This window comes from Vicugna pacos, chromosome 33 (assembly GCF_048564905.1).
Source record: "Vicugna pacos chromosome 33, VicPac4, whole genome shotgun sequence".
Classification (NCBI taxonomy): domain Eukaryota; kingdom Metazoa; phylum Chordata; class Mammalia; order Artiodactyla; family Camelidae; genus Vicugna; species Vicugna pacos.
This window is the reverse complement of record NC_133019.1, coordinates 14,769,464-14,796,480: the sequence shown is the minus strand read 5'-3', so window position 1 is coordinate 14,796,480 and position 27,017 is coordinate 14,769,464. Positions and strand designations below refer to the sequence as shown.

The window sequence follows — 27,017 nt, the reverse complement described above, 5'->3', positions numbered from 1 at the left end:
ATTGAATGATGACTCCTCCTCACTCCTACCCCGAGCCCCGAGACCAGGAATTCTGAACATTTTGTGCCGTGCGCCCTTTGGGAAATCTGGTGAAACCTGTAAATCCTTCAGAATAATGCCCCTAGACACATAAAGTGAAATCCATAAGATTATGGATGGAAACTTTTAAGTACAGCTAGCAAGATATTTTTAAACCATTTGTAACACAGTATACGTGTGATTCTTTGTTATCCCGTGAACAAGCTCAAACAGTGGTCTAATATCTGGGTTGCATAAATGTTTCGAGATAACTGCAACACTTCTAATGCGGCATGAAAATGTCCAGCTCCCTGTGGACGACCAAGTGACAGGTACAGCTAATCCCACTGCTTTCATGCCCCACTGAAGGAACTGCTGAATTTCAGTTACAGGTCGGTGGAAATCAAGATGGAGTATTTTCCCCTCCCAGGTTCACCAACTTCCTGAATTCTATCCCTAGATGGCTTGGGGGTTTTGCCCCCTCGAGGTTAAGAGCCCTGCCAAGACGGTTTGCCCCACCTTTTCTGCCTAGAAGGGCAGTGCTTGGCCGGGAGTAGGCTGATGAGTAGGACGTGGTGTTGGAAACCTTCCCTGTGCGTGGACCCTGGAGGGAGGGAAGGCAGGAGCATCGCAGGAACTGAGCCAAAGGGGAAGAAGTGCCCCCATTCTCCCCAAGCTGCCAGCCTGCTGTCTGAAGTGGGCGGGGCCGGCGCCCCTGGAAGTGTGCCTTCTGGCAGCTTCCCCGCCCCCCTCCCACCCCCTTGTCCAAAGGCTCAATGCAGAAGGGAGCCATATGGTCCTTTGTGGACACATTTTCCCTAGTACAGTATCTTCCTGGTGTGAATGCAGGGCCTGGCTCCCCAGTGTCAGCTGTCCGTCCCCTCCCCCGCTGCCCCCTCCCTCGCAGCCAGCCCAGAAAGTGGCAGGTTGTGGGGGGCAGGCTCACAGAGTTGGGGAGCCCTGCAGAGTCGGGGCGAGTGAGGAGTTCTTTCGTAACCCCCCCCACACACTCACACAGAAACTGTTGAAGTGAAGTCAAATGTCTCAAAGTCAGATCCCTTTTTAGTATGAATTTGCTGTGTCTCATTCTGAGCACTAATTCCAATTTAATTGCAAGTGGCCTGAAGCCTCTTCAATAGGAGTAACAAATGGTTTGATTTTGTAAACTTCATCAGACTGCATTTTAAATGCGACACAGTAGCCCAACTCGAATGCCAATGAAGCACTGGAGTAGCTCTCTGTTTACTAATTATCCGTTTTTACTCCAAGCCACGCTGGCTGGCTTGTCTGATTAAATCGGATTTGTGGGATAGAGAACAGCTAGCAGAGTTTTCTCTATAGTAAACGAGATTGAAACTATGGGCCGCCTGGCTGCACACTGTAAATTATATTTCCTTTTAAAGGGGACGTGTCTCTTTTATTTCGGTGCGGCCCCTCCTGCATATTAAACTTCACGGGACAGAAATGTACCCGGTTCCTTCTAAACCCAGCCTCCTCTCACTCTCACCAGCTCACTTCTCTTGCTTTCTGTCCTCCTCTCCGAAGGACTGGAAAGGAAATTGGTGGCTGCGTCCCATGTTCCCCACCCCACACTCCTTTTTTTTTTTTATCTTTGCTTTTCTCCCGTTTAGCCAGGGGGCTGAGTTTTTTGTCTTCCCGTTACTCTAAGAGGCACCTGTGATGATAGGGGTTCATGGTGAGAATCCGTCTTGCGTTGGCTGAAACAGGGGTCTAGCAATAAAATGCACTGAGACCCAGCCCGGAATGAGGGTTAGCTTTTTGGGAAGACGCGGGTGTTGGCGGTCTTGGGCTGGGGGGGCAGGGGTTGGGCATGAATTGATAGTGACAGTGTGGGTATTGAAAGAAGAGAGTCGGCTTCTGGGAACTTCAATTTGTTCTTTGGTCCAGCCTGGAATGAAATCCTTTCCTCGAACCAGAGTGAAGTTAAGATCACCTGGTCCCTGCGTGTGGGCCCGCAGAGAGGGCTGTGGCTCAGGCGCTGGAGGGGTGGCCGTGGGCAGACCGATGCCTGCTGGGAAGCCCAGGTTGGAGCAGCTAATGTGTCTTCTACCTACTGCCTGGGGCCTGAGGTCTGGCCTGGAGCTCCCGGGCTCTCTTAATTGTTTATTCTTCTGTCCCCAGGAAGGCTACCTCCACCCCGTACCTCCCTGCCAACACACAGTATGTACACCGAACGCAACGCTGCCTCGAATAAGGTGTAATCAGACTGTGCTTAAACTCTGCCGTGGCTAAGACTTTAACTCCGTGAGCTTGGCCTCCTGGCCCTGCCCTCACTCGTGGTGTCTCTCTTTGTGCCAAGAGCTTTTAATTTTTTTAATTTGCTTAGAATATCCTGCAAAATTAACGGTGTGTGCACTTCTCCCTGTTTGGCCATTGTGCGCGGTACAGTGCGGGAGGGCCTGCCTGGTTACCGTGGGAATGAATGGCTGCCACACTCTCAGGCTCACAGCCCTCCTTTTAATTGTTGACAGTAAAAAGCATTTAAATGCTGCTTAATTTGTAATCATCTTCTGGGGGGGGGAGGAGAGGAACCATTAAAATGTCAGTAAAATGAATATATCACTCTCTCTTTTTTTTTTTTTTTTGGTTTGGTTTTGTTTGTTTATGTGGGGCAGTTTTTCTTTTTCAGTGCCCAATGTTTGGCTGATATTTAAATGGCTCTGAAACAATCAGTATTTCATTTTGTTTTGGATTTCTGTCTCCCCCAGCCCCTGTTCCCCTCCTCTCCCCATTCTGTCTCTGGGTCTTTGTCTTGCAAAGGTCTGTCTCTCTCTCTCCTTGTCCGTCCCTTCTCCTCTATGTGGGTCTCCTTCTCCCTCCACCTCACCATCTCTGGGAGCCACAGGGATTTACAGGACACTTTAGATCAGACCCCAGCTGAGTTCTTTCTTTCCCAAAGACCCCTCATCTGGGCCCTGGTACCTCCCTAGGGGCTTCAGGATGACTGGGGATGCCTGAAACTGGAGAGATGGACTCTATTGAAAATGTCTTGTGCTGCTGAAGACGAGAGGAAAGAGACCCAGTGATGAGTTATTGTACAAATCAGGAAATTGGGTTTCATCTTCAGGTGGAAGCTCGACATCCTCCCAGGAAGCTCTCAACACACTGCTCAGAATTCAAGTGCCAACTATGTATTGGGCAACGTTGTAAGGAAATGAAACCACTGGATTCAGAGGCTCTGGTTCTCTGAGCCACCCTCTCGGTTGTTTTTTCTGTCACCCGGTGTGGAGGGCATGGGAGAGACAGACCCTGCTCCCCTCTGCCACCCCAGCAGCCTGGCCCTCGCCCAGCACAGAGAGGCCGAAAGGCACTCTCAGACCCAGCGCCTCAAGAATTGCCCTTCTGGGTGTATGGTCAGTTCTGGGAGGTACTGGTGGCTCCCTGAGAGAATGGGCCCATCAGATTCTTTTGAGTCTCGCTTTCCCCATCTTTCAAACCACCCCCATCTCTCAGGGCTGCTTGGGGGCTCAGAGGGAGAGACCTGGATGGGTCAAAGCAAATGCTCCATCACGCTTCTGTCTTTTCTGTGCCTCGCCTGTAACTGTCCCTTTGTTTAAAACAGTGGTTCCCAATGAAGACCCAAGATTCTTTTTAACTGAAATAAGGCTATTAAGTGAGATTTTGAAGGAGAATATAAGAAATGCATCTCAGTGGGAGAAAGACCTTGCAGCCTTCCAGCACCCTCTGCAGTAGGCCTAGAATTAGAGATCGTGAGAGTGTGGGGAACCCTTGAAAATCATTTACTTCCACCTTCATTTTGCTGGTGAGGAAACTGAGGCCCAGAGAGGTCCAGTTACCTACTTGGGAGTGCACAGCAAGTTAGCCACTGAGCCAGGACTTGAGGACAGGCCTTCTGGCCAAAGACTCCAGTGCTTTCCGTCTCTTCATTGGGGACCCTGGAGTGAGAAATCACAGGAAAGGATAGGGCAGGAGGCCGGACCTCTCACACACCAGCCTGACTTCCCATCACACATTTCAGGGCTTCTTTCCCAGAAGCCTTAGGACCAGGTGAGTTAGAGGCTGAGGGACCCTCGTTGCTTACAGTCCAGCTCTTATGCAGCCTTACAGAGAGCTGCAGGCCTCCCACAGCAGCCACAGGCGGAGGACGTGGAGCTGAACACACGCCAGGGAGGCTGGACGGAGGAAGGAGCCCTTTTTAGCTCTGTGTTTATTTGTACCCATCTACCCCGAAAGGAGGGAAGTCGGGAGCCCTTTGGTTTCCGGAACCCAGAGGGTAAACAGGTACCTGCCTCTTTCCTTGGAGCTTTATCCTGCAGAACAGGCAGCGTAGAGAAACCGAGAAAGTCAGTCCTTCACTGCTCTTGGGAGGAGAAGCTGGGCACCGGTCCTTCCAGGAGGCAAGATGCCCACCTGCCCAGCCCCTCCTCCTCCCCAGACGGCCAGCCCCATCTCAAAGGTCCCATCTCCCTCCCTCCGTGAGCTGGCAGCACCTGAGAGCTGCTCTCATTTCAGACCCCCAGGGCTGGGCCAGGCCGGCTCTGCAGAGCTGGGCTAGGTTAGGTGACTACGGGCCGCCCTCTCCTCTCGGGGCTGTTGAAGTTGGTCCAATTTTTCAATCGTGGGCCAATTAGTTTCACAAATGGGGGCCCCCGTGGTGCCAGGGCGCATTTGTTCCGGGCCTGCGCACTGGCCGGGCCCCATTGTCCTGCCTCCCACCCCCGTGGGGGCCCATTGTCCTCGCCCCCAGCGGGTGCTGCTTGCGGCTGATTTATACGGGCAGGCGTCCTGCGGGCTCCGGGCTGCACCGCCACAGCTGGCGGAGGTGCTTAAGGCCTTGGACCCCATGACCTTTGCCCCAGTCCTGCTGTCATTTTGAAAGTTACAGACCAGAGGGCCGCATACTTCTCCGGATTTACTCCCCCCTGCCCCAACTCCACTCACACCGGCTCCCTTTCCTTCTTCCTCTCTTTGCCCTTGTGGTGGAAGTTTGGATTCGTTCTGGAATGTCTGGAAGGGTCCAGGAGCTGGGCTGGGGATGGACTGCAGTGTGGGTTGGAGGTTCCAGGAGAGGCAGCTAGTCCCTTCTGATGCGGAGGAGGCTGCTACTTGGGAGCGTGTTCCCACTGGTGCAGCACCGCCAGGGATCCGGGACCTGGTCTGACAGCTTGCAGTTGCCCTTGGCACCTTTCTGCCAGGGGCCCGTGCGCCCTGGGCAGGGCGGCCCAGCAAGGGGTAGATGGAACGGGGAGGCAGTCGTGTAGCCAGGCATCGAAGCACAGATCTGGCCCCATTTTAACCCGCTGATTCTCTCTTGCAAACCAAACTCAACTTTCTTCTTCCTTTTTACCTCTTTCCTTTCTTTCCCCCAGTTTCGCCCCTTTCTCCCCCTCTTCAGCTCGTTTGTTGGAGTGATTGACAAAATTAGTAAATCCATTCATGTCACTTTTATTGTGCAGGTCTCAATAAATCCCCTGTGTCCGGGGTGCACCTTAATGAGCTAGTGAGCTGACAAATTTGTTTACTGTAGCTGGAGGTGCCGAGTAATGAAATGCACTTGTGTCTGCAGCTCACTGCTAAACAAATACACAGTTTTCTGGGAGCCAGCATTGCTAGCTACTGCTGCCTGAGGATGTGGCCACATTCCCCAAGAGACTGAGCTGGGGGGGTGTGTGTATGTGTACGAGTGCACACGCACGCACATGCAGGGGTGTGTGCTTTGAGACAAGTAATCACCCATCCATAGCTTAGTTTTAAAACAAATTTGAATCAGCTGCTCCAGCTCCGCCCCCTTTTGGTTATTCATTGAGAACTCTTTGCTCCCTGGACTAACGATATGAAACCCTAATATTCCGCCTTTCCCTGGCGGAAATGGAAGGTTACGTTGATACAAGGGTGCCTTCCAAGATTCTAAGTAGATAAGAAAGAAAGGGAAAAGGGGTGGGGAGGGCTGGATAAGGAGACTGGAACTGATGAGGCTGAAATTGACAAGAAGGCTAGATGCTAAGGTTTTTAGCTCCTGGCTTGGTTTGGGAAGCTGTAACTGAGCAGATGTTTAAAGGTGCCCCAGCAGTAGGTGACCAGCACACAGACTTGTGGCTAATTTGGTTTGAGGCAAGTCTTCCAAAGATGTTTTCTCAGCCTTCTCTACCCATTCTGGGAAAGAGGGTGTAGGCAGTAAAGGAAATGGCAGGACTTGTCTCCCACTCTCCAGCAGCTGTCACTCGCAGGGGGTCAGAGGGCTGACGCTTTTCGGGCTGGGTAGGCTGGGCCCTCCTTGTGTACCTAGCTAGTCTTCTGAGGACAGCTGGGAGTTCAGGACTCACCCCAAGTGATACTCAACTTATGCCCAGGAGGAGAGCTAGAGAGGGATCTCTGTGCTTTCTTCAGTAGATCCCTTGAAAAGGAGCCAAGCCCTAGGCGATGGCACAGGGGGAGTCGCCCCTGCCGATGTCACGGTCAGGGCTTTTGCTTCCTTTCTGTCCTCTTGCTGTCCTGATCCCCTCCCCACACCCCCCTCCAGCCTCTTGAGATGCAGACAGAGCCTTCCTGCCTTTGCTGTGAGTCAGTCCGGGGCTGCTGGTCTCCGTCTGTCTTTTCCTCCTGCACAATGGATGATGCAGCACTGTCACTTTTTTAGCAATGACCCGAGGGGAGGGAGGAGAAAGACGGGGAAGGGAAAAAGGTGGCAGTTTCTGTGACAGTTTTGGTGTGTGGTTACAAAGGCTACCCAGGGTTGGAGATGGTGTTTTAGGAAAGAGTCATCCTGGGGGTCAGAGGAAGTAGAGAGACACGTCTGAAGGATCTGCGCTTCAGAGCAGGGGGGTGGAGGGTGGGAGGAGATTCCAGTTTAAATTGAGGTTTTCACAGGCCCCCTAAATTTGATATTTTCTTCCCCTGGAGAGCAGCTGCAGGGCCTGGAGGGGGAGAAGCAGCTCTGCTTTTCTTGGATGAGGTCAGGTGGAGCTGGACGTGAGAAGCCCATCTGAGGTCCATGTGCATGAACACACTCACACACACGCACACACATGTAGCAGTCACGGCCGGCTTACCAAAAAAACCCCGAGTATATTTAGATCCCTCTGCTCTTTTGATTTAAGAAACTGCTTATATCTCAGGGTAATAAGGGCCTTGCTCCAAGAAGGTGTAGCACCTGAACGTCTTCTCCAGCTGTGTACCCCTCTGATCCTGCTCTTTCCTTTCTATTAAAGAGCTAATTGGTATGGAAATGGCACAGGTGTAAACATGAGGGTTTTTGTGTCTCATCATTTCAGACCCAGTCGTCACCTGGGTGAAATAAATACCCTGGGTCTGTGTCGCCCCTCCTGCCTCCTGTTCCACCCTAGCCTTGGCTTCCTCCCATTTTTTTTTTTTTGGCTAAAATTAAACCTGTTTTAAATTGGGACTTTGTGAGTTGTACATGACGTGCCAGCCAAATTTGGCAGTGCTGCCTGCCCTTGGGGGTGGGAGGTGGGTGTGGTGCGGGTCACTATCTCCAGGTAGAACTGATGCAAATGAGGGTCCAGATGTTTGCATGGACCCTGCGCACATTACCTAGAACCTCTCTCCATCAACCCTGCCACACCTACTCCCTCTTCCTCGTTCACATTCCCTTCAGGCAGACAGACGCTCTTGGAGTCCAGCCTAAGACTGAGCCCCATTCATTCTTCAGAAGAGCAGAGGAAGTGCTGTTCTTTGACCTGATAAATGATTTCTTTGGGCCATGGCTGATTTGTGTATCTGAGTTACACTGAAATTTACAGATTGATAGAAAACCATACACTGATAGGATTTACACACTCAGTAACATTTGTCAATTGCCTCATAACAGCACTGTGACGTCGGTGCTGGAAAGGGCAGCTTAGTCATGAATACTCAGGACTTCCCAGATGCAGACATGAGGCCGAGGGCAGCAGCCACCCGGCCCAGGGCCACAGAGCCAGGAAGGGCTGCTTCTCTGGGCCAGAACTGGGGTCTCCTGTATCACTGCGTGCTGTGGTACAACTGGTTCGTCTGTGGGCTAGGTCTTCGCTTCAGAGCAACAGAACTCAGACATGGAGTCAGAACCTGGGGAGTCCTGTTGAACCCACCAGACAGACGTGAGAGGCCCCAAAGAGACCAGCTCTCTGTGGACCAGCCCTCAGTAACGGTGGCCTGTGGTCTGGGCTCTCCCCAGCTCTAGCTGTCCATCTCTCTGAACCTGACTTTCCCTGCCCGGTGGCCCCCTCTGCCCTTTGGGATTGTCCCACAGCTTCTGATTTATTCCATAATACAACATGCAGTTATCAAGTGCCTCCTGTATGCCAGGCCCTGTGCTCTATGTTGGGGGCATAACGATGAAGAAAGCAGCCCCTGCTTTGGAGGGCTTACCATCTAGCAGGCGTGGCTGAATGTCAGAAGAATGTGCAACGAAGGTTTTAATAATGAAGCTGGAATCATGAGGGCTCAGAGAAGGAAGGTGTTCTTGGCACTGAGTCCTAAATGGTGGCACTCATCCCAGAAGCCTTCTCGTGGGTCAGCTCCCTGGAAGAAGCAGCCCAGAGTCGATAGAACAACTTAGGCTTGTGTATCGTGCAGGGTGGCCGTGATCTGTATCCAGGTTGTTCACTACGGGAGGAGACATGGAGGCTGGAGTCCAGCCCTCTTTACTTGCCAGAGCTGTGTGCCCAGGCGAGGATCTGTGTCTGCCCAGAGGAAGAGGCATGGTTTTCTAATTCAGACAGAGGTATCGTCTGGGCTGGCGCTGGCTCTGCAGCCACTTCAGAGTTAAAAAGCTTTTTCACTCAGGTGTCTCGCTGGATGCTCCCAATGGCTGCAAGCAATCTGGCAAAAAATGAGCAAACTCTGGTCCAGAGAAGTTCAGACACTTGCTCTGGGTCACAGGCAAGTGAGGGGCAGAGCCGGGACCCATGTGCTGCTTTTGCCTCCCTCGTGTTGTGCTGACCATTTGATTTCTGAAGGTCTTTTGCAACCCGTGAAGTCTCCTTCCGTCTCCCCGGCGGCATCAGGCACGAGGTCCCCCCAGCAGAGGAAGAGGCAGTGAGCATCTCAGGGGCTCGGGTGTTGGAGGGAACAGAGTGCTAACGCTGCCGGGGCTGGGTGGGGGTGCCTGGCCCCGCTGCACATCTCACTGTAGCTAATGAATTGCTAATACAATTTTCTAGATAATTTTATTTCCATAGTCCCACATTTTAATGTGTTTCCAAAAGCTAGCATTTATTTGCTTAATCTCCCAGGGTAATAGAGTCTGCCCTGACTCATCATACATGCGAGCAATCAGCTAGGCAGAAACTACAGCAAATTGTTTAATAACTCAAATCTAGTCTAGATTTTTAACTTGCATACACCAGTAGCTTTTCTGGTGTCTCATCCACTCCTTTCCCCCTACCCCCCGCCCTTTCCTTTTTTCTTTTAAAATATTTTTCCATCCTCTCAGTTGTTACCTCTAAACAGAAAGATGGAGAGAGTGGATGTGGGGCCTCAGAGCCCCCATCTCTTCATCTCTGAGCCTCGGGCAGTGGATCGGTGGCTAGGAAGAACCCATGCACCTTGTGGGATGTCCCAGGAAGGGGAGAGGGACCACTGTAGGAACCCTATAGCATTTCCTTTCCAGGTGGTGACTGCATAACTTTAAACCTATCACCACAGTGTAGAGCTGGCATCCCAGACTTCAGATGCACCATGCTTCCCGACTTGAGCCCAGGCCGAGGGACTGCCACTGCCCAGGATTCTACTTCTCCAGTCCCCCCTCCTCTTCTTGCAGCCCGTAGTCTGGTCCCACCCTCCTCCAATGGTAACAGAAAAGCCATAATCTCTCTCCCTGCTTCCAGGGAAGAGATGCCACTTGCCACTGCTGTTGGTCCCCACGCTGCCTCCAGGGTCACTGCCCTCACGTATGGGTTATATCGCGCTGGCATCCTCCCCCCATCTTTTCATGGCACCGCGTTGCCTGCAGAATGAAATCTAACCTGTCCCACCTGGCGATATGGCCCTCTGTGCTCTGACCCCCAGTAACCTCCCTGGCTCATCTTCACCCTCCGGGTCTTTCCTCTGTCCCTGCCTGCTCGGAAATTTGCTTGCGGTGTTTCCTTAGCCTGCCTCCTTTCTCTGGTCCTCAGCTTCTCAGCACTCTTCGTTTCTGAAAGCTGAGCTCAAAATCTCCAAAGCCCTCTTGGCGTCCATCAGCCTGCGTTACCCTCTGGCTGGTTGTTGGCTTGTCTGTGTCCCCCACTGATCTGGGACCCTGCTCCTCCGGGTGATCCCAGCATCCCTTTCATCACCTGGCCCAGTGCCTACACTAGGTGATGTTCGCTGAGTCGGCTGAATGGACACGAAGTGGGTTCAGGCCATCCTGAGAAAAAGGGACCGCATAGCGGGGCAGCTTTGGGGCCCTAGGAGGACCACGGGATGGAGGGGATGGGGTGAGGCTCTGCCCTGTGGTGGGACTGGCCCTCAGAGCTTCTCTTGGCCTGGCTGTTCAGGCTCGGGGTGTCCTGCTGGGAAGGTCCTTCATGCTTCTCTGACCCAGGATCCTTCCACACTGAGGATTTCAGGAATGCAGAAGGAGAAACCTGGGCACTTAAAGGGCATGGCTGGCCCAGGATGCCGGCTCCATCTTACAGATAAAAGGCAGATGTTTGATGTCTGGCTTCATTGAGGCTCTCTGTGGGGCAAGGTCAGGGCCAGGGAGGGGGTCGGTGCTGGGGGCCCTCGTGATGAAGTGGGCAGAGGTGCTGTGGCACAGAACACGTGACAGACGGGCTCTCCTGGGCCTGCTGGCCGGGCCAGACTGGGCTTTTAGGACGCACTGTCGGCCCTCAGCCTGCTTCTGCTGGGCAGACCACTCTGCTCAGTGTGCCCCCGCCATCAAGTGGAGCGAGCGCCCCAGTACCTCGCAGAGAGCTTGCTGGAAAGCTTCAGAGAGCTCTGCCTTGTGATCCGGCCTCCAGTGTGTTCCTCCTGGCCCGGGTTCTCTCCCTGTTGCTAGCGTGGGCCCCGGATGCGCTGGGGCTCCCGACCCAGCCATGTCCTTACTGTGCCTCTTCCAGGAGAAGCCCAGATAGACAGGTAACAGGTGCAGACAGAGACATGAGCCCAGCCCTGCGGTTTCTGAAATCGGACAGACTCGGACATTTATAAATCCCACCCAGTCCTGCCTCTTTCTAACTGTGTGACCTTAGGCAAGCTATTTAATCACTCTGTTTTCCCATTTGTAAAAAGGGGCATGAGAATCCTGCCTTGTAGGGTTGCAAGTTTTAAATGAGATGACAACATAGATAAAGGACCTGGCACAAGGTCTGTGTTAGTTCCCCTTCTCTCCTGCTCTTTGAGGCCAGGAGCAAATTCCTCCCTTGCTTGTACTCAGTGCCCTGCTCAGCCTTCCTGAGACCTGGGTGCAGGCAGTGGGATGGAGCATGGGTGCAGGTGCTGTGAGGGGTGGGGGCTTGGTGGGGATGAGAGGCTTTCCTTGCCTTCCCATTGCAAACCCCGTCATGAATGGGACGGAGGCAGCGAGAAAAGGCCTCCCATCTGCTGTTTCTGCTGATGGACCTGGGAGTAGCAAGCTCTTCCCCGTTTCACCAGGAGCTCCCCGATTCCACACCGAGCAGCCCACAACTTGCTGCAGCCAAAGCTCTGCCCCACCTTCTGCTCTGGGCTGACAGGGGCTGGACCTGACCCTCTTTCCCGCTTGTGTCTCTTACAGTGTTGGGGGGCGGGGATGGGGAGGAGGCAGCGCTGGGCTGAGCGCAGGTGATGGTGCTCAGGTGCCAGCAAAGAGAGGTGAGCAGCTGGACTTCCCGGGGGGAGCTGACGTTCTTAGGAAAATGGAATCCAAGGTGGGCAAAGAGCTCCCAGTTAGGACTCAGATGGTGGGTTTAGACGCTTCCTCACATGGTGCTGAACCCCAGAAAGCCATCTCGCTCCAAAGCATCATTGGAAAGGGGGTTGATAACAGACAGAAAATGGCAGCCTGTCCTTGTGGAGCACCATGGGGTACCTACTTTGCTTCTCAGCAGCCCAGGGAACGACAGGACAGAGTTAAATGAAAATCTCATGTGCCTCATTAGCTTAAAAATCCCTACGCAGTTGCTCATTGGTCTTGTGATGAAGCCTAAGCTCTTAGAAGGTTTTCAAGACCCCGTGCAAGCCGGCTCTGCCCACTTCTTTGGCATCCCCCCTCAACTTTCTCTCTGCCTCCCCAGCTGCGCTATTCTGTCTGGTCCTCCGATCCAGCATGTTTCTCTCCAGCTCACAGACACTGTTCCATCTTCCTGGAATGCTCTCCCGATGGCCCAGGGAACTGGGGACCATCTATGATGAGGACAGGCAACCTTAAGATGTACACATGCATTTAATGAATGAAGGTGTGGTTAAGAGAATTGGGACTGTGGCCAGCATCGGGAGAGGAGCAACTCCAGGCTGCCTTGTAAACCCTGTGCTCCTTTGGACAAGTTCCTCAAGCTCTCTGTGCCTCCTTTCCCTTACCCTGAAGGGTGAGGGTGTAGAACCCGCCTTTTGGAGACGTGATTTTGAGTTAGTTACATTTAAATCGTGGGGGGCACGTGTCACCTTCATCATCGTGATTTCTCGCAGAGGCACCCTGACTCCCGTCCGCCTGGCCCAGGCCCTGAAAGTCCCTCTGAGAGATGCTTGCTGGGTACCCTGCCCTCCCCATAGCACTCCATACGACTGCAGACTCATTGGCTGCTGCCGCGATATGTTTAATTAATGCCTGTCTTTCTCCCACCAGACTTCGGGTTCCATGAAGGCAGAAAGAAAGTTCTTTCTTCCACCACTGGAGCCACGTACGGGGCGCTCCATCAACACTGCATGGCCTGCACCACTTCTGGGTTTGCCGCAGAGCATGGGGCCTGGGGTGGGGGCGCTGTCCAGACGCTGGCTCCTTGCTCCAGCCCGGCTGGGTGAAGAACGGCCTGTGTGTGCACCTGCTGAGGCTCTCCCGCTCCTGTCCCCCGCAGGCACGGACATGGCCGTCTTCTGTCTGCTGTGCGGGAAGCGCTTCCAGGCGCAGAGCGCGCTCCAGCAGCACATGGAGGTCCACGCGGGCGTGCGCAGCTACATCTGCAGCGAGTGCAACCGCACCTTCCCCAGCCACACCGCCCTCAAACGCCACCTGCGCTCACACACAGGTAGGCCAGGCAGGGCCGGGTGGGTCGGCCAGGGTCTCTGGGAACCGCTGTCCGGATTTATCTCCAGACACATCCAGCGGGGTGCCCGGTTGAGTGGGCCCTCAGCCCTTCTCTGCTCAAGTGTCAGGCATGTGGGGGCCTCCGAGGTGCAGATCAATGTGGATAGTTCTTATTCCTTCCCGTCTTGGGGACTTTTGGTTCTCAGTCTCTCCGTGCTCAACAGAGAAGGCCCTCATTAGAAATGCAGGTTCCTGGGTCCCACTCTCAGAAACCTCGATTCAGTGGGCACAGGGGCCAGGACTCAACATTATTAGTAAATAGTCCCAAAGGATTCTGCTACAGGTGGACCCAAAATGCATTGTGAGAAAAACCCACCTGCTTGGTCTCTGTCTGCCACGCCCCCTCGCACTCTCACTGGCCCCATTCCACCCACACACACTGTGCACACACGCTCCTGGGGGCAGCCTCGGGATCTTAAGGGAATGTTGCAGGAGTGGTGTCACTTGCCCCGCAGTAACAGAATCACATTTTGTATACTCAGGCCTTACTCCTGTTTAGGGCAGACAATGAGGGTGTGTAAACAGTGAGCCAGGATACAGCCCTGCTTAGCCACTTCCAGATGATGGCGGAGGAGAGCAGTTGTGAGCCGAGGGGTCTGAGCCAGGTGCCAGGCATGGCTAGTCCTTGCCACCACCTTCTAGGTTTGGGGGATGGGGCACTTGGTCCTGAGGGCCAAGAGGCACTTGCTTCCTTGCGGCAGCCTCTGACCCCCTAGCATCACCAGATTTGCTTAGAACTTTTTAGATTTGCTGCCATAGGACAAGGGGAGGTCCAAGAGGGTGAGGCCGGATAAGAAGTGCTCATGAAGAAGAGATGCTGACAAGGACTTTCTCTGTGGTGATGGCATAAGCATCTCCTGCAGGTGTATGCACCTTCCGGTCAACACCTCCCCACCAGGTCCCCAAGCTGAGCCTTATCAAAGATGGCCAGTTGCCTTTCAGCCACTTCTGACCATGCTGCTGGGGTCCCACCATTCGGTCTCATGCGACTTGAATGATCCTAGTCCTGAGAAGTCCACCAGGGATACGCCCTGCCTTGCCCACGCCAGCTTCTGAGCGCTCGCTATTAAAATGTCACTCGTCCCTGTGTCAGTCGTGGCTCAGATCCATGGGGAGGGACTCTTTCCAGACATCGTTTGGGAGCAGTTCTTGCGTTATCTAGGAAGCATGGAGCATGGGCGCTGCCCGTGCACCCACACGTCCACACCCACCGGTTTCGCACCAGCGAGGCCGTGTGCACACAGCCCGCCACCGGCCGAGCACATCCGCACACAATGCCTCATTGATATTCCGTTGTTCTTGGCCCATTTGCTGCTGGGGCCGGGTGTTTAGCATCGGCAGCTGTGTTTGGTAGGTTAGTCCAGCCGCGCTCTTGGCAGTGATGGATCCCTGATTCACACAGCTCATCATATAATAAACTCTCAGCTGTGTTGAAGGGGCGGGGGGCTGAGGAGCCGAAGGGATGGGGCCGGGATGGAGAGGACCACACTTGGGCCCAGCCAGTGCCAGGAAAACCACCAGGTGAGGACAGGCCGCTGGGGTCACAGGTGCGCTGGGCAGGCCGGAGGGGGCTCTAATTAGTCTCGTTTGTCCTGCACTTAATGTCAAGCTCATTAAAGAGGCTGCAGAGTTAATCAACATGCCACAAATTGGATTTTGAGTTCTGCAGCCAGTTTTGTGTACATTATGGCCACACGGACACGATTAACTCTCCGGGTGAGGATTTTAGTCCAGGGGCTTGCCATGCTTCAAACTTCAAGCGTGTGTGTGTGTGTGTGTGTGTGTGTGTGTGTGTGTGTGTCTGTGTGTGTGCGCACGCACACTAGTGTCTTCTCTTTCCTAAGTTCTTTTTACTCCTTTCCCTGACTCTAGAGATTTCCTATTTAAACTCATTTAACATGTGATCCACTTCGTAATTAAATTCATAAAAATCTGATCAAACCAACCTCTGCCTTAACCCTTTGTTTTTTAAACTCTTAGCCGCCGCCACCCCCCCCCCCACCACAAGGGGAAGGACACAGACGGCGGATCCCTCCCCCGGCCGAGCGGCTGCCGATGTACGTTTTAATTACTGGCTCCGGCTGAAGTCTCTCGTGGCCCTTGCTTTATTTATTTATTTATATCTTAATGAGGATACTGAATCCTTGATTAAAGTCGTAATCGTTGCCGATTCAAAAGGGAGGGGGAGCTGGATGTCAGACGGGGCTGGATGTGCAGACGTTACACAGAGGGAGTGGCGGGCGGGCCCTGGGCAGCACTGACGCTCACTCTGTTAGACACACGATGAGTTAGGACCAGGATCTGCACCGGCCTCTCCTCCCCTTGGGTTGGATGGGGCTGGCGGCTGGGGACCAGGCAGTGTGCACCACCCTGGGAGCAAGAGGATGGGCAGATGCTGAAGATTCGGGACTCCGTTCATCCCCAGATCTGCACGTCGCGGGGCTCGCCCCCGAGCCCAGGGCAGCGCCCCGTGGATTGGTGAGAACTGGTGTCAAGGGCCGGCTGTGCTCTTCGAGCCTCTCCCGTCCAAATCCTTGATGGAAGTGCTCCCACCCACCCCTCTATGCCCTCGGAGCGCCCTGCAAATCTTCCATCCATGAGAGAGCCCACCAGCGAGCAGACCCCAGCATCCTCTCCCCACCGAGCCTTAAAAACCCTTCAGAGCCCGTCAGAAGAGATGAGAATTTATGTGGGTCCAGGGGCCTACATTCGAGAAGGGGGAGATGTGGTTAGTCTCCCGAGGAGGGGAGAGAGAGAAGAGTGTAAAATACCATTTGAAAGAGGAAGTGAAGGCGCAGGCCTGCGAGTCTATAACGAGAAGGACAATTTATGCCGAGGCACGAGCGCAGTTTGACATGGGGATAATGAAAAAACGTAGGTCATTGTGGATGACTTAAACCTTCAGCAGCTGAAGAAAATGTATGAAATGCAGAGGACATTACACGGTTGGCAGCCCCGCACATCTGCAGAGGGACAAGTGAAATACAGTGGGCCATTCTTTACCATAAACTGTGGTTGCTGGAGATGCCGCCCAGAGAAATTGTAATTACAGTGACAAGACGAATCAGCTATATTTAAATATTCATGAACAAAGTCTGGGGTGATCAATCTATCTTTATTGTCTGTGCCTTCACTCCTGTAATAAATAAGTAGCTGAAGGCCTCACCTTTCTTCTCCCAAAGCCCCCACTTTGGGTACAGAGGGGGAAATGGTTACTCCCCACATCCCAGCCTCTCACCCTCTGGGGGACGTCAGAGTGGGCTACACAGAAAGGAGGCTCTTGGGCATAGGTTCCAGGCCAGGAGAAGGCAGTTCTCCCCAAGTTTCGGATACTGACATTTCCCCAGCATCTGCTCAGGGTCATCCCTGCGCCATGTGCTGAGGCTCCAAGGGTGAACACGGCTCTCTTCTTGCCCTCGTGGTGTTTCCATTCTAGAAGCACGTTGGGCGTGACAGCAGATACAGTACAGTATGTCAGTGAGCCTGTAAGTATCCAGTGTCCAGACTCTGGAACCAGATCTGAATCCCGACTCAGCTTCTTACTAGCTCTTTGGCCTCAGAGACCATGTTTCAGCATCTCTAAACATCTCATTTTTCTCATCTGTAAAATAAGAATGATACTGTCTTTCTTGTAAGATTGTTGCCACGATTATGTGATCTAATCTGTGTGAAGTTCTTAGCACAGTAGTGTGTACTCAACAGATGTGGGCCATTTTAATTAGAAAGTGCCATAAAAATTGTATTGATATGACTGCTCAAAGGACACAATGCTAGATATTCTTTCTCTCTGGGAATGAAGGAGAAAGTGACTCAGTTTGCGTGGGCTTCGGGGAGAGGCAGAGTTGGGGAGGAGCTAAAGGGAAACTTCTAAATGTTGGTGACTTGTGAGTTAGGCCTTAACGGATGACTAGGAGTTCGCCAAGGAGAGAAGAGGAAATCATGCAGAAAGAATGGCTGCATGAGACTGTGGAGAGGGAAAGAGAAGAAGGCATTTGGGGGACAATGAGAACATTGGAGAGATTTTTTTTTTGAGAGTAGGGGAGTCAGGCTGGAATGGCTGGGCCATGGTACAGTGTGGACGCGTGTGCACAGGTGTGCCCCTTGTAGATGCTAAGAGGCCAGCAGGGGTGGGGGATGCTCAGGTCGTCTCTGGAGGTGGTGAGTACCGGCAGCCTGATCCTCCTGGTGCACTGAACGTGCTCTGCTGTCCCCTAAAGAGGGGGCTGGTGGAGGCAAGGGCCTGATCCAGCCGCTTGTCCGCACAGGCGACCACCCGTACGAATGTGAGTTCTGTGGCAGCTGCTTCCGGGATGAGAGCACGCTCAAGAGCCACAAGCGCATCCACACGGGCGAGAAACCCTACGAGTGCAATGGCTGCGGCAAGAAGTTCAGCCTCAAGCACCAGCTGGAGACACACTATAGAGTGCACACAGGTACTGGGGACAAACGCCCTGGCCCTGGGACCTGGGCGGGGGTGTGTGTGTGGAGGGGGCAGATGGCTCCCCAGAGAAGCCCAGGTGAGGGTGGTCCCAGGCTGAACCAAAGAGTGGAACAGCCTCCCTAAGGGTTCATACAGCAACCTGTGAGCCACTACCTCCCCAGCAAGGGCAGGACAGATATTACTAATCAATCACAGCACCCTTTCCACGAGCCCAGACCCGCCTTCCAGGCAGCCATACCGAGAGCTCACAGACGATGTCCATTCGGGAATCCCGAGTTACGGTTAAGTTGGCCTGGTCTGCTGAAAGTGAAGGTTAGGATGATTCCATGTGACTTGAGGGTGAGAGTAAGAACTATGGGACACTGACTTAGGTTATGATGAGGGTTGGGAAAAACTGTAAATTAGACTGAGTTTGGTTCAAAGCTTAGAAAAGCAGATGTTTACTCCTCTATGAGTATAATGATTTCCCATTTCAAAGGGCCTTCAAATTCCTTTTTACATAAAAGAACTCAGCAGCTGTTTCCCTGGAGCCTGAGGACAGAACAGGTGGAAGTGGTCCCAGAGTCCAGAATTGCCAGAGCTGGGGGCAGTGGGATGCTGGAGCCGGCTCCAGCCTGCCTGCGAGAGCCTTTGTGCACATCGCTCTCCAGCTCTGTGTTCAGTGTCATCACCTTGGTTGCTTAAAATTGACCAGGGTGGGTGGTACGCGCAACATGGCCACTGGCAAATGCTTCAAAATCAGGGCTTTTTGGAGAGTCAGTTGTTAACTCTCACCACCAGACACTGCTGGCTCGGGGGTGTATACTCAGAGGGACTTCCCTTGAGGATAAGAGGTAGTGGAAGCTAGTGGAACGTGGCAAACCAGGAAGCGTCCCCTGATTAGGGGAAACAGCTGCCTGACCAAAGGAAGAGGGAGAGGTGATCAGGCAGGTCCTGCTGGCCCAGGGGAGCATGTGTTTCCCTGGGAGGGGAGGGGGACAGAGGGAGCAGTAAGCAGGGGAGACGTGTCATCGTGGCTCTGCTTTCTTGCTTCCAGCTGGGCCACAAGGAGAGGATGGGGTGCTCAGTGCTGACAACTAGAGTGACCCCCCCCAGGATTTCCCAGAACCCTGGGGCTTCCTTAGCCCCCTCATCAGAGATGTGACCTGGCGGGCGGATCATTAGATGTGTTGGCACTGACTATTGTAAATAGCCGGTCAATAGTTAGATCACTTTGGCTGTTCATTACTTCATTATTTGCAGAGGCCTCTGCACGGAGGTGTATCGATAGCGAGATGGCTGGCCAGTTAATTACTGTATTGAAACAAGTTTCCCTCACATCCTCTGCTCAGCTCCAGGGGACTTGTAACAGCGGGGCAGGTGGGCTGGTCACAGCTAGGGTGTGGCCATGCACTCCCCAGTTCTCTATCCCACCCCCATTCCAGATCCAAAGGGGAAGGCAGGGACCACAGCCTTGGAGGAATAGCCATCCCCAGATGGAGCAAGTTTGCAGGATGTTTCACCCCACCCCTGCTCCCTACCATCTGTAGCCCTGAAAGGACTCCATCTCCTTGCCCTGCTAGAAGGAACTGTGTGCTGAACAGCCATCCCTAAGGACTTCAGAGGCCTCACTACCCCTTTTCTAGACCTCGTTTCCTTTTGGAGGAAGGGGAGAATCTGTGCCCTTGAGAGAGTTAACAGTAAGGCCAGGGACTGGAGCTGTGCTGAACAACACCGTGGCCCCTACCTTTGTGTGGCTGTTTATGTTAGTTACAGTGCACAAGGTTAGAAATGTAGTTCCCCCCTCATACATTGCTGGGGGGAATGTAATTTGGTGCAGCCACTATGGAAAACAGTATGGAGGTTCCTCAAAAAATGAAAAATAGACTTACTATATGATCTAGCAGTCCTACTCCTGGACATATATCTGGAGGAAAGTCTTAATTGAAAAAGATTGCACCCCAGTGTTCATAGCAGCACTGTTTACAATAGCCAAGATGTGGAAGCAACCTAAATGTCCATCGACAGATGAGTGGTTAAAAAAGTTGTGGTATGTGTATGTGTGTGTGTGTATATATATATATATATATATATATATATATATATATTGGAATACTACTCAGCCATGAAAAGAATGAAATAATGCCATTTGCAGCAATATGGATGGACCTAGAGATTATCATACTATGTAAAGTAAGCCAGAAATAAAAAGACAAATACCATATGGTATCACTTATATGTGGAATCTTAAAAAAATGACACAAATGAACTTATTTACAAAACAGAAAGAGACTCACAGACGTAGAAAACAAATTTGTGGTTACCAGGAGGGGAAGGCAGGGGGAGGGATAAATTAGGAGGCTGGCATTAGCAGACGCTAACTACTACGTATAAAATAGGTAAACACCAGGGTCATACTGTAGAATACAGGGAACTACATTCAGTATCTTACAGTAACGTATAATGAAAAAGGATATGAAAAAGAATATATATGTGTATAACTGAATCACTCTCCTGTACACTAGAGACTAATACAACATTGTAAATCGACTATACTTCGGGGGACGTAGTTCCCCATCCCACCGGCTGCATTTCAGGCCTTCAGAGTCCAGTGTGACCCCTGGCTGCCATACTAGATGGTCCATCACCATGGGAAGTGCCGATCTCAAGGGACCAGAAGCCCGGGGGTGGGAGGAGGGTGCAAAGCATCCCTGTGGTGGTCCCCCCCTCACAGCTGCCTGCTCTGTCCTGGCCTTCTCCTGCCCTCCCCCCACAGGTGAGAAGCCCTTTGAGTGTAAGCTGTGCCACCAGCGCTCCCGGGACTACTCGGCCATGATCAAGCACCTGCGAACGCACAACGGCGCCTCGCCCTACCAGTGCACCATCTGCACGGAGTACTGCCCCAGCCTGTCCTCCATGCAGAAGCACATGAAGGGCCACAAGCCCGAGGAGATCCCGCCCGACTGGAGGATAGAGAAGACTTACCTCTACCTGTGCTACGTGTGAGGCCGGCCCGCAGCTGCGGCGGGGGAGCAGGGAGCGAGGAGAGCTAGAGCAGGATGAGGTCCAGGAGGACTGTGCAAACAACACAACACAAAACTAAAAACAAACAAACAAACAAAAAAAGAAAGAAAAAAAAAAAAGAGGGAGAAGGAATAGGACACCTGGGAGCTGTCTGGCCCTGGATTCTCTCTGAGGCTCCAGGTGACCCCGATGCCTGGCCCAGCCCCTTCCCCACCGGCCTCTGTTCCTCCTTTCCTGGCTGGAGGTTGGCCTGCTCTTCTTGGGTGGTGATGGAGGTGGCTTTGTTCAGCTCAGATTAGGGGGACATTTTTCTCTTTCCTCCACCCAGATCCTCCTTTTGTGTCCAGAAATGAAGACTAGGAAGAGGACGAGGGGTCCTCTGGTCAGAGCCAAACCATCTCCGCCTGCCGTCCTCTCCACGACTCCGTGGAAGATGGGGGCTGAGGGACCGGGACGGGTGGGGGCGATGCAGAAAGGGGGCCTGCAGTTGGTGGGGCCGGGCTGGGTCACAGCGGCAGCTCTAGTTTGCTGGGGGCAGGATGGGGTGGGGAGGGGCGCTCCCGCCCTTCCCCCTGCTCAGTTCATCTGTTGCTTTCCTCTGCTCGGCCACACCTGAGTGTCCCCTCCTGGTCTTCAGGAGCCTCAGTGCTCTCGCCCCCTCCCCCAGCTCCTGGCTCCCCAGGGTTCCCCTTGACTTTGACCTCCCAGCCCCTCGTGGATGGGGCTGTCTCCCCCCTCCTCCCGCACCCTAGTGGGAAAGCCGTGTCTGACTCCAGAGACCCTACCTGCACCCTCAGCTTTCTGAGAATGCAAATGACGTAAATAGAACAGCCCAGCCCAGCCCAGCCCAGCCCTGTCCTGAGCGAGATTCCTGCTGAGCTGCCTTTGCTTCCAAAATGGAAAAATGCAACAGCTAAATACATACTGTCCCACCAAACACACACCCACAAACCCCTGCAGCCCTCCTTCAGCCCCTAGGAGGGGGAGTCCATTAAAGGGCTTCTTGCCCGTGGAGGGACGAGGATGTCCTCCAGAGGTGCCCTACACCAGGAGGGGGACCCCTGCCCCGGAAGGGAGTTGGTGAGTCATGCTGGGGACCCTTTGAACACAGGGGACCCCAGACCTGGTGAGCTCTGTGGGGAAACCCAGGTCCAGAGGGTGGCAGAGAATTTCTGGCTCAAGGGCCCCCCAGTCCACAGGGAGGAAGATGGGAGGGAAGAGGGAGGAGGGGAGGAAGAGGAGTTGAAAGCGCTTTGCCTTGTGTTATGTTTTGCTTCTTTTCTGTGTTCCCTGTTCACCTGTTAGCACATTGTACTTGAATTACCTCAGTTTTTTGTGACCTCATGAGCTTTTTTGACCCCTGTATCTCTTTTTTTTTGGTTGGGGGTTGGAGGAATGGGGAGAGTGTCCTTTTCTGTTTCTTGTGTAAATTAATAGCTGGTTTAATAGACTTCAGCTGGCCGAGGCCCTCCCCATCCCCCAGCTGGGAGGAGCAGCGCAGAAGGAGCTGAGTACTCAGGATGTGAGTGTGAGGCCGGGGCAGGAGGTGGGTGGCGGGGATGGGGTGCTGGGGGCAGGGCCAGGTCACTGCTGGCTCCGCCCAGGGCATGGCGTCATCGGCCACCGTGTCCTCTGGAGAAGACCCTACCTTTCTTACAATCTGCTGGGTCATCTAGGTCTTGGGGGGCAGCCAGTGTTATTCAGATCCCTGCAACTGCAGGGCCCCCACCTCTGTGTGCATTATCACTGCCAAAACTGGTCTCTTTTCAGGGCTGGTTGGGGACGAGCCGGCCTGTGTGTTGTTGCGATGGGGCAGGGGTGTTGTTTTTCTAAAAGCTACCTCTTCTGTTTGTCCAGTTGTTCTTTTGTCCCCTTCCTGCCTCCCGTCCTGCTGCTCTGCTTCCCCTCTCCTCCTCCACCTCCCCTCCCTCAATTTTTGGAAAGCACATTTGCAATATTTGTGTTCGCTTTGGGACGGGTCTTCCGTTTCATCTCATGCTTTATTTGTTGAGTTGTTTTGTTTTTGTTTTTTTTTTTTCTTCCCTTTCTCTCTCTGAGAAAGTTGTGGTTGCGTTTTTATCTTAGGTTTTAAAAAGTGGTTTTGGGAAGCGGTTTTTGGGGAGAAGGGCTGTGAGGAATACAGGGAAGTCGGAGGGATGGGTGCTGCTGTGACCACCCCCGTCCCTCGGCCCCATCCCTCCTGCCCTCCCCTGCAATCTCGCCCACCAAATCTGAAGGCCTTAAAAACGGTGTGTTGGGGGAAATGGATTGGGGGGACTATGTCGCTAGACTGTTGACTGGGGACAACATAGAGGGGATACTATTTTGCAACTAGAATAATGACTTAGTGCTTTGGAAAGGAAAACAAAAAGTTAAACTTGAAATCCGTGACTAGAGCAGTGGTCGTGTTTATAATGTGAAAAGAGCGAAATCACTGAGGACAGGGCAGTCTTAAGAAATCTTTATGCACTATTGCTGCCTCCCCCGATCTGGGAAGAAGCGGGGACTGGCTGGCCCTCAGGGGATCTGTAAATCCCAGAAAACAGTATTTGAACAGAAGGATGTCTTTCAACTTTGGGGGGAAGGAAAAAAAAAATTCAACTATTCCACAGACCTAGCTGGCACCTCTCACTGCACCCCCCCCCGCCCTCCCACCCAGCCAGGGTCTCCTCCCCTGTTTATAAAAGCTGAGAGGGTTGAGCTCATATTGACAAATTGTAATATTTTTGTAATATTTGTTAGGTCCTTCATCACTTCTACCAGACCTTGCCCCTTCCTTTTGTAATGTGAATAGGAGACAAAAAAAGACAAAAAAAAAAAAAAAGAAAAGAAATTCACCACCACCACCACCACCACCACCAAAATACCCCTTTGTGTGTGCCTGTGTGTGCGTGTGCTTGTGTGCGGTTGTGTGTTACATCATGCCGTATTGTAATCTGGTGTTGCAGCGTTGGATGGTACTCAGTCAGCCCCTGCCTGCCCCCACCATCCCACAAGGATGCTGGTCGGGAGGTGGGGAGAGAGGACCAGGGCCTGGGGTTTCTGGAGGATGCTGGCTGGGGAGACCTCTGAACTTGGCTCTCCCCTCCTCTCCCGTGAAACCGCAGACACCCTGAAGAGACTCCAACATGCCTCTTTCCCAGCTTCCTACTCACAAAGACAAAAGAATTCTGACCTCCCCAAGGCCTTCGTGGCCAGGCCTAATGGCCAAGATGAAGGTCAGAAATGATCTGGAGGCTTTAGATGTGTGGACAAAGAAGGCTGGGGAGACAAGGCAGGCAGAGGCCGCTCTCTCCCTAGGTGAGACCGGAGTGTTGTCACTTCCCTCTCCTTGCTGCCACCTGGCCCCTTGGCTACCGTGCCGCCCTGGGCCATGGTACTGCTGACAACCCTGCTTGCTCCCGCCTTCTCCAGCACAGAGAGCTTCTCCAGCCTGGAAAGTCCAAGTTGATGAATTGTCCCTTTCCTACGTTCGGCTCCTGTAATAAGCGTGTCCCTTAATGCTTTTGGTGACATTTCCTCCTCACTCATGTGCTCTTCCCCTGTTCACTCCTTCACTCATTCAAAGCATTAAAATCCTATGTGTATATAGGATAGACAAATATATAGAGAGATATATATATAGCAAGAGAGAGAGATATAAAATAGCAAATATCATTGCTGCTTTGGGCTGCTTTGGAGGAGGCCTCGAGTGGGGGAGGGGTGATCGGGGGTGGAGGGGGTGGGGAGGGAGGCTGGGGGACCCAGTGATTCAGTACAATCCAGGGATGCAACGCGGGCTTGTTTAATCTTTGTGCCTGAACAGTTTTTCCATGTTTAGAAAAAGAAAAAGAGAAAAAAAAAACTGCTGCGATTTTTTCACAAGTATATGGTACCCTCTGGATGCTAGTGGTACAGTTGGCTGCTGGGGAGTCAAGGCCTTGGAGGGAGAGGGCTGGCTGCCTCCCCTCCTTACAGGGGCGTGAACAGCGCTGGGGTGGGGGGCTTCCGACTCTGCCCATGAGGATGGTGGGGAGATGTGTGGCCAGCTCCCTGCAGACCCAACAAGGGTGAAAGCCGGGGGCATGGGATGTGAGACAGAAAAGGGGAAAAAGGTCAGACTTAGTTTGTTCATTTTTCCTGGGCTTATGTTAGATCTTTTTCCGCCTCCCACCTTGTTTCCTCCTTCCTGGAGCTTCGTGGCGGCATTTACCTGCATATTTCGGGACAGGGGGGCAAAAATCAGACTAAGCCTGAACGGTGGGACTGATGGGTGGAGGAAAAAGGCAGAGCCCACCAGAAGGAGCGCAAGACAGACCAGGGGAGTTGGGTCAGGGGGAAAGGGCTGGGGAGACGGGGTTCAGGCCCCCTGCAGACCTGGCAGCCAGCAGCCCCCGCCTCCCTGAAACCTTGGCGGTCCACTTAGCAGACAGGGTACCAGCCTCCTGGCGTGTGTCATAGGAGTTGTTCACATAGTGTTATGCATGATCCTTGTAAGGTTAAGACGCCGTGGTGGTGCACCATGACATCCAACCCATATATATAAAGATAAATATATATATATATGTATGTAAATTATAGCACTGAGGGCTTTGCTGCCCTGCTGGACCAAGCAAAACTAAGCCTTTTGGTTTGGGTATTTTGTTTCGTTTTGTTATTTGTTTGTTTTTGTGGCTTGTCTTACGTCGTGACAGCACAAGTGCCAGTCCGATTGCTCTGTATTACAGAATAGTGTTTTTAATTAATTGATGTTCTAGTTCATGTCTACCTCAGCACCTCCTCTTAGCCTAATTTTAGGAGGTTGCCCAATTTTGTTTCTTCAATTTTACCGGTTACTTTTTGTACAAATCAATCTCTCTCTCTTTCTCTCTTTCTCTCTCTTTTGATCTCTCCCTCTCCCTCCCCTTCTTTCTCCCTCCCTCCATCCTTCTTCCCCTCTCTCCCCTCTCACTTCTGTTTGTACCATTTTCTCTCTTACTCTCTCCTTCCTCTGGTCCCCACTCAGCCCTGCGACCCCGCCCTGTGCTTGCCAGCCCTGTCTGTCTAGCCCCGAAGCAGCTCACCCCAACTTGTACGGTCCTGGTTGCAGCTTTCCGCATCTGCCTTCGTTTCGTGTAGATTGATGCGTTTCTTTGTAATTTCAGTGTTTCTGACAAGATTTAAAAAGAAAAAAAAAAGGAAAAAATGAATTTACTGCTGCAGGTTTTTTTCTCTCTCCATGTGTCACTAAGTGAAGTTTGTGCCTTCTATAGCAAAGAGAATATTTTTTACATCCTACTAACAGTAGATTTTTTTGTAGTGAACATTTTTTGTATTTTTATTTATAAGTCTCATAAGAAAAATAGCAATGTTCAGTTGTATACCTTGAATCTGCAGTTAGAAGAAAATAAAGTTAATTCAGTTGTCTCTGGCTTGAAGTGTTCCCCCTTTTTCAAAAGTGCGTGGTCCTCCCTGCCTTTTCCTGGGGGGGGAGGGACTGAGATTTCTGTCTGGGGTTGGGGAAGCGAATGCCTTGCGCCTCAGCCTCATTGATGTGACATGTTTTTTGGGCCATATGTGTGAGGCATAGAGCCACTTCATGACATATTTAGCTAATACGTTTCAGTTTAAAAATAGCGTTAAATACACCAATAGCGTTTGATCCGGTGTTTATGAAACAGGCACTTGTCCACTTGCCCCTTCAGCGTGAGCATCAGCCAGTAACTGGCGCGGTAAGCCTTGGGAACACGGTGAGAGCGGAGCAGACAAACCCCTGCCTGTCAGGAGCCGACCTTCTAAGCCACTGAGTTGGAAAGTGTCTGCTTATTAACTCGCTCCGGATTGCACAGCATCCAGCGCCAAATCAGGTCCGTTCTTGCCCGACTCCGGAGGCAGGGCTCTCCCGTCTGCTCTTCATTATAGAGACATTTCCTCCTCCTTCCTCGCAGCTAAGCGAGCTCCAGCTATTTCTCAACAAGGAGCTGCCACCCAGTGAAAGGTCCCACTCGCAGGATAAAGCATGTCCGCAGAACGCAGCTGCTCGGCCCCTGCCCTGTCTCAGGCCCGGAGGCTGCTTCTCTAGGTCTGTCTGTCTCCCTCTCGCTGGGGAGGGGAGCGCTGTCCTGCTGGTAAATGTCTCAGTCAAGCCAGTTGCACCCAGTCCTAGACGCCCTGGCTCAGCACCTCTGCCCGAGGCCGTCCTGCCTGCCCGGCTCTGACCAGAATAATCAAAATCATCGTCTCCTCACCAAAGTCTAGGAACACAGCAGTGCGAGCTGCAGCCGTCCCTCCGGGGTGTGAAAACCACCGCCAGGGCCCCCTGGCCGGCCTGGCCTCCAGCATCATCCAGGGGTCCCTGGGAACCACCCCAGTGGCTGGTAAACTCCCAGCACCAGCCTGCAGGGAGGC

At 52.7% G+C, this 27,017-nt stretch overlaps 1 protein-coding gene and 1 long non-coding RNA gene across 4 annotated transcripts in view; one reads left to right on the top strand and one right to left on the bottom strand.

The window, feature by feature from the left end:
• ZBTB16 (zinc finger and BTB domain containing 16) overlaps positions 1 to 20,806 on the top strand; it is a 178,432-nt gene extending 157,626 nt beyond the window's left edge. For 2 of the 3 annotated variants that reach the window (XM_072954168.1, XM_031670494.2), the window contains exons 5-8: positions 2,161 to 2,199; positions 12,978 to 13,148; positions 17,473 to 17,640; positions 20,404 to 20,806. In XM_072954168.1, the coding sequence (XP_072810269.1) occupies positions 2,161 to 2,199; positions 12,978 to 13,148; positions 17,473 to 17,640; positions 20,404 to 20,633 (608 nt within the window). In that variant the 3' untranslated portion in view covers positions 20,634 to 20,806. The remainder of the gene's footprint in view (positions 1 to 2,160; positions 2,200 to 12,977; positions 13,149 to 17,472; positions 17,641 to 20,403) is intronic. The other variant, XM_072954170.1, reaches the window with a different exon arrangement.
• LOC140691203 (uncharacterized) lies at positions 20,613 to 26,606 on the bottom strand. The gene is made up of 3 exons (XR_012066761.1): positions 26,307 to 26,606; positions 25,694 to 25,779; positions 20,613 to 20,726 (listed from the first exon to the last, which is right to left on the bottom strand). It is a non-coding gene; the product is annotated as an uncharacterized lncRNA (long non-coding RNA).
• Between the last annotated feature and the right edge of the window lie 411 nt (positions 26,607 to 27,017).